General features: G+C 45.3%; 1 protein-coding gene across 2 annotated transcripts in view; it reads left to right on the top strand.

Moving 5' to 3' along the window:
* XPO6 (exportin 6) overlaps window positions 608-14,370 on the top strand; it is a 109,817-nt gene continuing 96,054 nt past the window's right edge. Inside the window, exon 1 of one of the 2 annotated variants that reach the window (XM_018040520.1) lies at window positions 608-1,183. In XM_018040520.1, the coding sequence (XP_017896009.1) occupies window positions 1,181-1,183 (3 nt within the window). In that variant the 5' untranslated portion in view covers window positions 608-1,180. The remainder of the gene's footprint in view (window positions 1,184-14,370) is intronic. The other variant, XM_018040519.1, reaches the window with a different exon arrangement.

Raw genomic sequence — 14,370 nt, 5'->3', positions numbered from 1 at the left:
TTCCATTCCTCCCTTCCATGTTTTATCTGGGGCCCTTGTGTGTTCGTTCGTTCATAACACAACACTCCTCGTTTCTTACAATTAATTTATTCACTTGGTTGCTACTTGCTGCTTATCTGCCTCCTTGAGTGCAGGGACTACACTGATCTTCTTTACTGTACTAGTCCTGGCATCCACAGCTGAGCCTGGTCCACAGCAGCTAAAATGTCTATAGGCTGAATGGATGTAAATTCCACAAGGGAAGAGGCTGCGTGCCACCGACTTCTAGCCGGGTGCTGGGCAAATAGAAGGTGCTCCTTCAAGATGGGTGGAATGAATGAGCTCAGGAAATGAAAGAGAAACCGCCCCTTTACCAAGATGGCAGAGCCAGTTCCCTTTACCAACATGGCCGCTTGCCCTAGTGGACCGGCGGAGAGCGGCGGGCGTGGGGCGGGGCCGGGCGGGGGCGGGGCCAGAGGGAGCCGTCAGGTGCGGCCCCGCCCCGCGCCCCCAGCCCCCGCCCGCTCGATTCCGGATTGGTCCGGTTCCAGCGCCGCAGCCCGGCGGCCGCGCCGTGGGGCCGCGCCGAGCGCTCGCCACTTCCGGCGCGTTGGGGCTGTTGGTCGGGGGCGGCCGCGCGGCGCGAGCGGGCAGCTCCGGGGCGGGCGCGCGCAGGGATGCTCCGGGGGGCGGCGGCAGCGGCTGTGTGGGCTGAGGCGGCAAGGATAGCGTGGGCTCCCGGGCCTTTCCCCTGAGTCGGCCGCTCGGACTGCGCCGCCCAGGCCCCTTCAGCCTCCGCCCCTTCAGCCTCCGGGCCGGGCCCGCCGCCGTTTCTGAACGCGGGGGCCGGGGAGCCCCTGCCTGGGCCCGGAGCCTCCCCTCGGGGGTCGGGCCCGGGCGGGGGGCCCCGAGCCGCTGCCCTCCTCGTCAGCCCTCCGAGCCCCATTTCCTGCTTTTTTCAGTTTCTTTGGGGAGGGGCGGGTGGGTCTGGATGAATTGTTCCGGGGGTCCCCGATGAGGCGGGCCGGGGGGCCGCACTCTTTTTAGAGGGTCCCCGCGAGGCTCGGGGGTGGGGAAGCGGTTGTCTTTGCATGGGCGGGGGACTTCCCGAGCCTGCGGGACCATGACCTGAACTGTGCAAGCCGGACGTGTCCGAAGCCCGAGAGCCAGCTCACCTGAGCCGCCCCCTCCCCCGGCCAGCATGGTAAGTGGGGTCGAAGCCCCTTCCTTCCCGGGTGCCAAGTCTGAGCGGTGGGAGCGGGCCCGGGACTGCTGAGCCATCGCTTCTCCCTGGGGCGGGGAGAGGCGCGTGCCGAGTCCGGCAGTGACACATGCGTGCAGGGTTTGCAGCCGGGCTCTGAGCTCCCATCCCCCCCGAAACCCCCCCTCCCCCCCGCCTCCCGCCCCAGGGATGGTTCAGGACTGGGAGGGACCTGGACGCGGAGCAGACACAACCCTTGCATCTGTTGTTTGCCTCTCGTACATTGTAGCTCATCACGACAGTAGCTAACAATTCTGTGCTAAGTGATTGACGTGTGTTATTAGTACACCAGCCCTGTATTCTGAAGTAGGGAGACTGAGGCACAGAGCAACTAAATATCCAGCTCAGGGTCACTCTTAAGTGACAGTGGCGAGGTTTGAACCTAGTTTGATTTCAGAGCTCCTAATAGAACACACTTGACAGAGCTGGAGTGAATCTTGTTTTAGCCGGTTCAGTCGTGTCCGACTTTTTGCGACTCCATGGACTGCAGCCGGTCAGGTTCCTCTATCCATGAGATTCTCCAGGCAACAATACTGGAGTGGGTTGCCATCTTGGTAGAAGCTTATATACACGGCAGCTGAGAGGGTTTGTGGTTTGCAAAGGTCACTTACCTAGATGATAGCAAAGTCAGGAACAGTACTCTGTTGACACTCACCCTGCCTGTCTTTCTACTACATGCCCTGACCTTTGCCCTGGAGTGCCTGGAGATCGCTTCATCTTTCCAGATCTGGTTCAGAAGCCACCTCTTCTGAGGATAACATTCCACATTTTCCAGGCCCAAAGGCACTCTCAGTACTTCCTGAGATTTGTGCACATCTGTTTTTAAGCATTTGTCTTGTTGGAGTGATTATTTCTGAGCCGTAGTCGTCCATTGCGGTGAACTCAGTTTCCTCAAAGGTGAAATTGTCAGAATTTTTATCTTCTCTGGCTCTTGGTACATAGTAAGCCCATGGAAGGTGGTTGATCGTCAAGTCTGTGTTTGAGCACCTCCAGTTATAGGGTGCCCATTTTATCTCTGTCACGTTAGGGGTTTAGTAGAGAAAAGGAGGCCATGACATCGTCTGTGATAATAGCTCTTCAGGCCAGTGTGGTTTTCTGAACGTTGGAGTGTCCTGTGGGTGATGTGTTAGGTCTGGGGCAGAGAGAGGAGACCTAGGCTGTAGCCTGTGTCTTCATAGTGCTTATAACCAGTCAGATAAAATGCACCGTTAATGCCAGGCAGCACTGTATAGTGTTGCCTGTACCAGGTGTAGGTAGGATGGATAGTGGCAGATCAGTTAAGCTTTTTGAGTCCCAGGGTCCTCAGCTGTAGAATGTGGAGACAGGAATTCTCTAATGAACAAAGGTATGAGGTGTACCACTGAGTGAATGATGAAAGGCGTATTCAGTCGTCCTTCACTGATTCTTTCAATGAATTAAAAAAAAATGGTAGTAAAATATAGGTAACATGAAATTTACCATTTTAACCTTTTTTTTTTTTTTTTAATCTTATATGCACGGGTTTAGTTGCTCTGTAGCATGTGGGGTCTGCCCAGACCAGGGATGGAACCAGTGTCTCCTGCATGGGCAGGTGGATCCTTTACCACTGAGCCACCAGGGAAGCCCCATTTTAACCATCCTTAAGGGTACAGTTCAGTCACATTAAGTACATTCATAGTGTGTCCATCCCCAGAATTAGTTTCATCTTGTAAGACTGAAACTATACCCATTAAACAAAAACTCCCATTCCTTTCTTCTCTGTCCCCTAGTGACCACTCTTCTACTTGTCTCTGAATTTAACTACTGTGTAAGCCTTCATATAAATGGAGTCATACGGTTTTGTGTTTTTGTGACAGGCTTATTTCACTGAGCATAATAATGTCTGCAAGGTTCATCTGTGTTGTAGCATCTGTCAGGATTTCCTTCCTTTTTAAGACTGAATAATATTTCATTGTGTGTGAAGCCCACGTTTTGTTTATCCGTTCATCTGTTGATGGACACTTGGGTGTCTTCCACCTTTTGGCTATTGTGAAAAATGCTGATATGAACACGGGTGTACACATCTTTTAATGAATTTAAGTAGCCACTGTATGCGAGGCTCTAGCAAATGTCAGATAAACAAGACAGACAGGTACCTTCTCTCAGGTAGCTGACAACATTGCATTAGAACAGAATTGCTTTTGGGCAGAATTTTACTGTTTATCGACTTAGCTGGCCAAGCACCCTTGTATTCAGGTTTCATTTTAATTAAGAGTCAGGAGACCGTTATGAAAATAACCACCTTTGAGCAATTAATTGTGAAGTCGTTGACTTCATCATCACCATTTACAATTTTTTTCTAGGATAACTGGTGAGTCAAGTTTTGTAACCTTCCCCTCACTTATTTTAGCACACAGTGGGTGACCACAGAAGATGTAAGGCCAATAGGACTGTCAAATCATGTCCTCTTTGCAGCACTGATCCCAGGGGTTTGTCTCCTTAGATGTCCCAGGTTCAGGGGTGTGGCTGGGGCAGGCCTTGCCCCCAACTGCAAGGAAGCTGTTGCCTGGTTTGTGTCTCATTTGAGGGGAGGGATCACAGTTCTTTGTTCCAGAAACTCTTTTTCCATTTCCAATGTACTGACTTAACATTTTTGCTTTAAAGAGCCTTGAAAGAGTTGGCAAATAAGTTGGGGCCTTTGTAATATTTTTTAAAATTTCAGTTCCCTTATAAGATGAAAATGGTGTAATATAGAACTACCATTGATTAAGTATCTACACTAAGCTAGCTGTGTTTCATTTATTTGTTTCCTTTCAGTCATTCAGTATCAGTTACGCACACCAGTCCTGCTAGGTTGGTTACCGTATTGCCATCACTACTAGAGGAGGAGGTGAACACAGCTGGTGTAGGATACCTGTTTAACAAGAGGTGGAGCTGGCATTTGGACCCAGGCTGCCCTTCTCCAAAGCCTCTGCTGCTTAAGGCCAGATGCTGCCTCACACGGAAGATGGTTGGGAATGTCATCCAGCTATAGTTTATTTGGTTCTGAGATAGTGATGTGGGCAAGGGACCATGGGAATTTCCTTTAAAGTCTCCCTCTAGGAAGAGTTTTGACCTGCAAATTTAGAATTAATGAAAGATTTGTAGGTTCAGCATGGAATACCTAGAACAGTGAGACTGTAACTACCTTTGATGAAATCATTTTGGGTTGAATTCTCATGAGTTCTCAAGTGATGTAACATCTCAGAGGTTCCCACCACTTCTCTGAAAAGTTCTTACTTAATGTCAAATTTGCTTATTATGGAAATTTTGTGCAAAACTGAACCCTTGCTTAAGTTAGTGGGTTATTTTTTTTTTTTTTAGTTGCCTGGAAGATTGCTTTGATTACTAAGCCTTCTCATTTTTGAATGTCCTCTTCTGTGAACAGTCCCTGTAATGGAGGGAAAATCAGACCTTAAAATTGGCTCCTCACTTGGTGTGCCTTGCATTAGTTTAGCAACTGTATTGCATTGTGCACTGCAGGACTGGAGGCGTGAAGAAGCTGTGGTGGTGGAGGGAGACCACAGGGCAAGGTTCAGCGGTACTCAGGTTCTCTTTGGCAGTCATGGCACAGAGGTTTTCTGGGAGATAGGTTAACTATCCAGAAATGACTTGAACATCTTTTGAAAAAATTAGGAGATGGTATGGTTCAAATGATAAAATAACCTGCTAAACAGATCCCCAAAACACTATTAACGTGGTGTCGAGAAGTTATTCTGTACAACAGGCCAGAGCTTTGTAGTGCCTCAGTTTATTCCTCTGTTTATTGACTTCCTGCATCAAGCTTAAAATCCTAGGATCTGTGGATACATTATCATCATGAAAGAGTCTCTATGAAAGAAAGTGAAAGTCACTCAGTCCTGTCCAACTCTTTGTGACCCCATGGACTGCAGCCTGCCAGGCTTCTCTGGAGGTGCATGAAATTCTCCAGGCCAGAATATTAGAGTGGGTAGCAGTTCCCTTCTCCAGAGGATCTTTCCAACCCAGGGATTGAACCCAGGTCTCCTGCATTGCAGGTGGATTCTTTCCGTCTGAGTCACTAGGGAAGCCAGAGTAGCCATTCCCTTCCCCAGTGACCTTCCTGACCCAGGGATCAAACCCAGGTCTCCTGCAATGCAGGCAGATACTTTACTATCTGAGCTTTTCAAACAATGCCAGGAGGCAGAGACTATTTTTATTTCCCATTTTATAGATGAGACCATTCAAGGCCCAGAATGGTTAGGCAGCTTCTCAAGGTCACAGTGCAACCAAGTGATAGAACTGGCATTCAGAGCCTGGCAGTCTGGTTCAAGAATCAGTGCTCTCAACTGCTACACTTTTACCCCAGGAAGGGTTATATTGCCCCTGACCTCTGAGAGTCAGTTGAGTGAGGAAATGGGACATATATTCTGGTAATTACGAGAAGCTGTGTGATAAGGTTTAGCATAGTAGAAGAATAGGGCTTCCTTGGTGGCTCAGATGGTGGAGAATCTGTCTGTAATGCAGGAGACCTGGGTTGGATCCCTGGGTAGGTAAGATGCCCTGGAGAAGGGAATGGCAACCCACTCCAATATTCTTGCCTATAGTTCATGGGGTTGCAAAGAGCTGGGCGCGACTGATTGACTAACGCATAGCAGAATAATTCACTGGTACAGAGGTAGCACACCTGAGGGAGGTTAGTGGAGCAGAGTGGCCAGGGAAGAGTTGCCAGGAGAAATATTTGAGTTGTGAAGGATTCAGAAGAGTTAGACAAGGAAAGAAAGGGCCTTCTAATTGAAAATTTGCAGATAGTTACAAAGATTAGATATGGATCAATAAAAATAATAGAAAATAAGGGTGGAAGTGAAGGAAGGAATTAACATCTGTTGAGTGCTGGACTTTGTAGGGCCCAGTAGCTGTGGTGCACGGGCTTAGTAGGGGCTCTGTGTGCCCGTATGGACACAGTACACAAACATGCTGTTTTTTCTCATTGTGAATACCTTTACTGCTACCTTCCTGGCCAGCTGCTGCTCTATTTCCTTGTTCCTCTTCAGCAGAACTCCAGGAAAGAGTGGTCTTTAATTCCTCACCTTCCTTCCATTCTCTCTTAAGCTTGCTTGTCCAGGTTCCGCCCCACAGTTGTTGAACATAGAGGTTAGTTCTCATCTTACTCGGTCTGTCGGTAGCACTGGACACGTTGAATACTCCCTTCTCTGTTAAGTTTTTCTTCACCTGGCCTCCAGGATGCTAAAATGTGCTTTTGGTTCCCCCCATCTTACTGGATATTTCTTCTTCATCCCACGATCTTTTAACAGGTGGAGTGCTCTAAGCCTTGGGTCCAGTGAGCTCCCAGGCCGGACCTGTCTCCCCAGTTGCCTTTCTCACATACACAGCTGCATACTTGACATGCAGGCTTGTTTGTCAGGCATGGCAAATGTAACCTGTCTAAAACTCTGCTCCCGATCTTTGCCTTAATTCCTTTCCACCCACAGGGTGTCTCTGTCTCAGTTGGGGGCAGCTCCATCCGTTTAATTGCTTGTGCCAAAAACTTGGAGTCATCCTTGACCTTTCTTTCTCTTCTGTCCCACATCTGGTCTGTATCAGGAAGGCTGATTGTTTTCTACCTTTGAAATGTAGCCAGGATTTTCACTTCTTGTTCCCTCTACTGCTGTCTCTCTAGTTTAGGCCTTGAGCATCTCTTGCCTGCATTATTGCAGTTGTCTCCTAACTGTTCTCTTAGCTTCTGACCTTGTGCCTTTATAGACTGTTTTAACACAGTAGCCTCAGTGGTCCTTTGAAAAATCGAAGGCACCTAATATCTTTGTTCTGTTTCCTTGGCTCCTCAGCTCACTTAGAGTGCAGGCCATGGTGCGCCTCCGTGGCCTGCTCTGCCCTCCATATTCTGGCTGTGATTACTCTCTGAACCCATCTCCTGCTCTTCCCTGCTTGGCTCACTGTTCAACTACCCTGGCCTTCTTGCTGTCCTTGAGAAGCTCCAAATGTGTACCTGCCCCCATCTGTTGTCTCTCCTTGGGCTGTACTTTCCCCTAGATAGCTATAGGAGCAGAGTGAACTTCTTCAAGCCTTCTGAAGAGTAATCTTCCCAGTGAAGCCAGTCCTTATTGAAAACTGTGATCCCATCTCAGAACTCCCATTCCACTTCTTTTTGTAGCATATACACTTTTAAACATTTTACAAACTTAATGTTATTTATGAGGTCTATTTTTTGTTACTTCTTTCTGCCAAAATATTAACTTCCTATGGCTTTGCTCTGTTCACTGATGTATCCCAGGAGCATAGAACAATTCCTGCTGTAGTGGTGGTGGTGGTTTATGCGCTAAGTCGTGTCTGCCTCTGCGACCCTATGGACTGTAGCCTGCCAGGCTCTTCTGTCCATGGGATTCTCCAGGCAAGAATACTGAAGTAGGTTGCCGTTTCCTTCTCCAGGGGCTCTTCCTGACCTGGGAATCAAATCTGGGTCTCCTGCATTGCAGGCAGATTCTTTGCCGACTGAGCTATGAGGGACATCCTAGACAGTTATGTTGTAGTTAGGAATGATGTGGCAGTCTTGTGTGTGCAAGGTTTTTAGAGAAGGAGAGTGAATAGAACTTGGAGAGACGGGGCACTTCAGAAGAGAAGGGTATAACTGAACGTGTAGTGTTAAGATAGCGTCTATAATAGACTAGTTTGGCAGTGGTGGAGATTTTTGTGAAGCAGCAGTTAGAAAGCTTATAAAAGCAGTAAAAAGCTGGATAATGGAGGGCCTCCAGCCCTACCCTAGGGAGTTTGGCTTCATTTTTTGGTTATTTTTTTCCTTGAAGGAACATTGGTTCATCTGCTGTGTGTAGGTTAGATTGGTGTAGGGAACCAGATAGAACACCTGTGTGGACATGACAAAGGCTTGTCTTTGGATTTGGAGTTAGGAGTGGAGAGGAAAACTTGACCAAGAGAGTCAGCACTTATAACGGATGGACTCTAGATGCAAGGGACGAAGAAAAGGGAGGAACTCAAGCTGATTTTGGAAGCCTCTAAACTGGCAATTGGGAATGGTGGGAAATTGTAATTAATTGGTGATTGGATTTGGTAGAGATGAAAGAGATGGCAGGTAAACGGATAGGAAGATGACAGGAAATAGGCCATGGACTGATAAAATAAGGAATTTGGCTCTGTCTGTAGATACAGAGTCACTGCTCTGTCGAGATGAAGGTGATTGTCTTTGGACAGGACAAGGATTGTGATGATTGTAGGTGGTTGGGTTGTCACCGTAAGTGTCCTGTGCAGTTACAAGGGAGATGTAACTGCACAGGCTGGGGTGAAGAGGGACAGAATTCTTGAATGTGTAGCTGTTATTATTGCTTCTTTTTCCTCCTCCCTTTTTCTCTCCACCAGTGGTTTGTTCTGCAGCCCATTGCAGACTGATTTGTCGTCACTACTTTCTAAGAGCACCAGTGACCACTGTGTGCTGAATCCAGTGTACAGTCATCCCTTGGTATCCATGGGGGTTGGTTCCTGGAGCCCTGAGTATACCTAAATCCACAGATTCTCAGTTGGTGTAGTACAGTGAATACATAAATAGCCTCTTTTCAGTCCTTATGCCCTCTTTTGGCTATTGGCAACCACTGGTCCCTTCCGGCCTCCCACCCGCCCTTCCCCACTCCCTGCCCCAAAACACTTTTTCTTGGTTCCCATGATATAACTCTTGTTTCAGTCTCCCTTGATCTTCTTTCTTATGACTTCAGCTATGACCTGTGAACCAGTGAGTACTCAGTCACCCTCTCTTGCCTTGGATGTCCACTGGAGTGTCCTGTAGACATCAAATTAAATGTGTCTTAACCAAACCCATCGTCTTCCATTTAGGTTAGCGCCTCCTCCCCTATACCCTAATTCTCTTAGTGATCTTGTTCACCGGATACTCCAGTGATAAAGCTGAGTCATCTTTAAATTTCTCTTTGCCTTCAGTCCCCCATTTATGGACTTGTTGATGCTGTAGCTAACTTATGTCTGACCTCAGCCTTACCCTCTATTCCCTCTGCCTTGGTGAGGCTACTGTCATCTCTTGCTTTCGTAGTTGGTGTCTTGACAGCTTCCAGATTCTTCCTCCACCAATCCATCTTCTTTCCACGTTCCTGCCAGAGCTACCTCATGGACCTCAGACGTGGTCATGTCACTTGACCCCAAAGTGTTCTGAGCGGAGGGTCCCCAGTGTTGTCAAAGACCAAGTTTTATCACAACAGAGTAGTGGAAAGCACATTGGCCCTAGATTTTCACAATTTCTCTTACTTTTAGTCCTCTCAGTAAGGATGAAAATGATTTATTAAATGCTTATAGTGGTTTGTTCAGAATATCTTTTAAAGACTTCTCAAATTATGTCTTGTTCTATAGCCTCTGCGAGCCAGTTGTCATTCCCAGAACACTGAGTACACTTTGATACGTCTCTGCCTTTGTTCAGTGCTATTCCCTCTGCTTGAACATCTTTTTCTTCTTTTTGAGACCTTACCTACCATGACCATGACCCCCTTGAGGCTTTCCAGCCACTAGTTTAACATTTATCATCTTTGATTATAGTTAGTTTTTTTTTACTTCTATTATTTTGATTTGTTTTTATTATATAAGAATTACAAGATTATATTCTTGTAGTAAGTGTCAAATAATTCATAAGTTTGAAGAGCAAAATGGGAACTTCCTCCATCCTTTCCCTAGCTTTCTCTCCCTTCCTTCCCCTCCAAGGGGAAGGGGGTGGGGAGGATTGATTCCTTCTCTTTATGATCCCATAGCAGAATGAGTCTCACTCTTGACATTTCCAGTGCCCAGTAAGCGTTCAGCAGATATTTAGGTAATTGAAGAAGTCAGGTGTGATGGGCCTTCCCTGGCGGTCCAGTGATTAGGACTCTGCTTTTGCTGCTGCAGGCTCGGGTTCAACCCCTGGCTGGGGAGCTAGCTGAGATCCCACAAGCTGTGTGGTGGAGCCACTCCCCCCGCAAAACAAAAGAAAAAAAAGAGGTGTAAAAACAGCAAATCCCAGAAGGTCATTGTAGGCCCTTGAGGTTAGTAGTTGACAGTAGCAGCATTCAAAGAGTGTAGTAAGATTGAAATAGAGTATGAGTATAATTTTTCCAAAAGCCATGTAGCCAGCAAGCTCAGGTAATTTTTTGGGCAGGTAGAGATGAGGAACAGGTGAGCAAGAGGAGTTGTCAGAACAAATGCTGTGTAGATGGTACACTTCCTGGGAGGCCTCCAAAACTGATTGCTCCTGGGAGAACTGCTGGGGGACGAGTAGGGGTGGGGTGAGGTGAGGTGAGGGCTGTGGATAGTGACTGAGGAAACCCACAAGGCAGAGAGATGGTGAGAGAGGCTGATGGGAAGGGAAAGAAGCTGGGGGTTAGAGGGAGAAAAAGGTCTGAGTGTGTTTCACAATTACACTCCGTGCTAGCTTCGTTTAGGGCCCTCGTGTACTCAGTACCTCATTTTGTCTCTTACAGGTGTTCTGCAAGGTAAGTATGATTGTTTGTTCCCATTTTACAGTTGAGGAAGATGAGGACCCTGAGGCTCAGGGAGGGTAATGTATGTACGCAGCTTGTCCAAAGTTACATAGCAAGTTGATAGAGATGGGGTGTAGACGCCAAATTCTAAACTCACAGCCCATGTTCTTTCTGTAGCACTAGGTTTCTTCTTAAGCCTGTGCACATTTACATAGGCATATTTACTTGAAATGTAGCCCAAGTGGGTATGTTGTCCCAGGAAAAACAGTACATATAGTGACAATAACCTTAAAACTTGCATAATTTACCTCTTATAATAGAAAGGGCAATATGGTAAAAGTTTGCTGATAACAAATGAGAGAAAAGAGATTTCTGCTTATTCTCTGATGTGAGAGAATAGAGAAAATGTGACTCCTGAGGGTAACGTGGTAGCTGGAGCACGTTACAGAACAACATAAAGGAAGGTTCTTTGACTTTATGTGTTTCAGTTCAGTTAAGCCAATTAGGCTTAGCATATGCAGTAGTTCATTTATCAGAGCAGTCTGGTGCTCTTTTATATGAAGGTTATAATGAAAAAGGTCTTTGGTCTCAGACTCCCTGGAAAGCTAAAGGTATTCTATGAGTTAAATGCAGTTAAGATAGAGGGGAATCATTGGTTTTTCTTTCTCTCTGCCTTGTGAGGATATGCAGGCAAGAATACTGGTGTGGGTTGCCATGCCCTCCTCCAGGGGATCTTCCCGATTCAGGGATCAAACCTGTGTTTCTTATGTCTCTTGCATTGGCAGGTGGCTTCTTTACCAGTAGCCCCACCACCTGGGAAGCCCTCATTGGTTTTTAAATTGGCTAATAATCAGACTTGGGATAAGTTTTTTTATTTTTAGAGTAACAACTGGGTAATTTTAATAAAAATTATGTATGCTCATTCAAAATCTAGCAGTATCAAAAGGTATAAAGAACATGGCAAAAAAAAGAAATCCTCTAACTCCTCGTACCCTGAACTATGATTAATAAGATGAGAATAGATGCCTAAAATAAGTACTTTTATTAAAAAAGTGATCATGCTAATTTTTTGGGGTCATGCTTGTTTAAAATAAAAATCATTTTATTATCATTTGCATTTAAAAAAGTATTTTTTTTGCAATGTGTATATCACTCAGACGAAGTTGCAAAATGAGTACAAGGCTTTCCATTGTACCCTTCACCCAGATTCCCCCAGTGGTGACATTTTACATAGCTGTGTGCAGTATCAAAACCAGGAAATTGACATTAGTACATGTCAGTTATTGACTAGACTATAGACTTAATTCCCTTTTTACCATTTGTAACCTGCATTTACGTGTATGTGTGTGGTTCTGTGCAATTTATTCCATGTATTGATTCATGTAACTACCACCACAGTCAAGGTACAGAGCTGTTCCATCACCACTGAAGGTCTGACTCATTCCTAATATTTTTTTCCCCTAATACCCTTTGTAACATTCCTCCTTGTCTCCTGGCAACCAGTATACTATCTGTTCTCCATCTCTGTAGTTTTGTCATTTTGAGAGTCGTGTGAATGTAATCTGCAGGCTCTAACCTTTTGGTATTGATTTTTTTTTTTTTTTCCACTGAGCACAGTGCTCTTGAGGTTTCTCTATTTCATTTCAGTTTAATAGCAGAAAAAGGAACAAATGAAACTGAAAGATGATTTGTTAATTTCAAACATATCTTTGCTTCAATAATTATTAGCTCTTGATAAATTTTGTTAGGTTAAGGAAAAAAGGTTATGGAAGTGGAAAACATTTCTATGTAATGGAAACCATTACAAAGATTTTTAATATATTCCATGTTTCAGTTCTATGCAGCATCAGTGAACTTCATAATAGGAAAAAGAAGATGTGTAATCTTTCCACTTTTCCCTCTTTACTCTTGTTATTTTACTTTGTCATTGTCTTTAGAGCCTTTATAGTCTGTTCTATAACCACAACACCCTCAGTGTTTAGTCTTAGTTTTATATTTTAAAGAATCCAAATGTCCCCCCACTAGTTCTTTTAACTATGGTCTTTCCATGTCTGAAATTTTTGATTCATTTCCCTGTAAGCTAGATTTTATTGTCACTCTTAAGGAACAGTGCCTTATTTGGTGATTTAAGAATGTCTCTGCCTTTATATATGAATGACATCTTGGCTGGGTATAAAATTTCTGGAATGTACTCTTTCCCTTAGATCTTGTAGACATTGTTCCACCATCTGGGATTGGGTGTTTTCTTGAACCTTTTAATTTATTTAGCATTGATGAGCTGATATATAATGTGTGTGTATACATATATAATTTTTTTTCCAAAAGAGTTTATGGTTGCTTTGTTTCCTGAATTACTCATTTTGAAAGTTTCTGTTGTCCTTACCCATAAATGACAGCTTGGCTGGGTGTAATATTCATGGGTCATACCTTTTTTTTTTAGAATTCTTTGTATATTTCTCCATTGTTTCCTTCCATTGAAGGTTCAGTTCAGTTCAGTCCAGTTCGTTTGCTCAGTTGTGTCTGACTCTGTGACCCCATGGACTGCAGCAGGCCAGGCCTCCCTGTCCATCATCAGCTCCTGGAGTTTACTCAAACTCATGGCCATTGAGTCGGTGATGCCATCCAACCATCTCATCCTCTGTAGTCCCCTTCTCTTCCCGCCTTCAATCTTTCCCAGCATCAGGGTCTTCTCAAATGAGTCAGCTCTTCACACCACCTGAGTCAGCTCTTCACACCAGGTGGCCAGAGTATTGGAGTTTCAGCTTCAACATCAATCCTTCCAATGAACACTCAGGACTGATCTCCCTTAGGATGGACTGGTTGGATCTCCTTGCAGTCCTAGGGACTCTCAAGAGTCTTCTCCAACACCACACTTCAAAAGCATCAATTCTTCGGCACTCAGCTTTCTTTATACCAACTCTCACATGCATACATGACTACTGGAAAAACCATAGCCTTGACTAGACGGACCTTTGTTGGCAAAGTAATGTCTCTGCTTTTTAATGTGCTGTCTAGGTTGGTCATAACTTTCCTTCCAAGGAGGAAGCGTCTTTTAATTTCATGGCTGCAGTCACCATCTGCAGTGATTTTAGAGCCCCCAAAAGTAAAGTCAGCCACTGTTTCCCCATCTACTTGCCATGAAGTGATGGGGCCAGATCCCATGATCTTAGTTTTCTGAATGTTGAACTTCAAAGCCAGCTTTTTCACTCTCCTCTTTCACTTTTATCAAGAGGCTCTTTAGTTCTTTGCTTTCTGCCATAAGGGTGGTGTCATCTGCATATCTGAGGTTATTGATATTTCTCCTGGCAATCTTGATTCTAGCTTGTGCTTCATCCAGCCCAGTGTTTCTCATGATGTATTCTGCATATAAGTTAAATAAGCAGGGTGACAGTATACAGCCTTGATGTACTCCTTTTCCTATTTGGAAACAGTCTGTTGTTCCATGTCCAGTTCTAACTGTTGCTTCCTGACCTGCATACGGATTTCTCAAGAGGCAGGTCAGATGGTCTGGTATTCCCATCTCTCTCAGAGTTTTCCAGTTTATTGTGATGCACACAGTCAAAGGCTTTGGCGTTTGTCTTGAAGGTTGCTGTGTGGGAAAGCCTTGTCACCCTGATTCATGTGATGTCCCTCTCCCTTTACTTCGGTGAGAGAGAACGTGCCTTTTTTGCGTGGTTGCTGGGAGAACTCCGTATT

Source organism: Capra hircus, chromosome 25 (genome assembly GCF_001704415.2).
Source record: "Capra hircus breed San Clemente chromosome 25, ASM170441v1, whole genome shotgun sequence".
Lineage (NCBI taxonomy): Eukaryota > Metazoa > Chordata > Mammalia > Artiodactyla > Bovidae > Capra > Capra hircus.
This window is presented reverse-complemented; position numbering and strand designations above follow the sequence as displayed.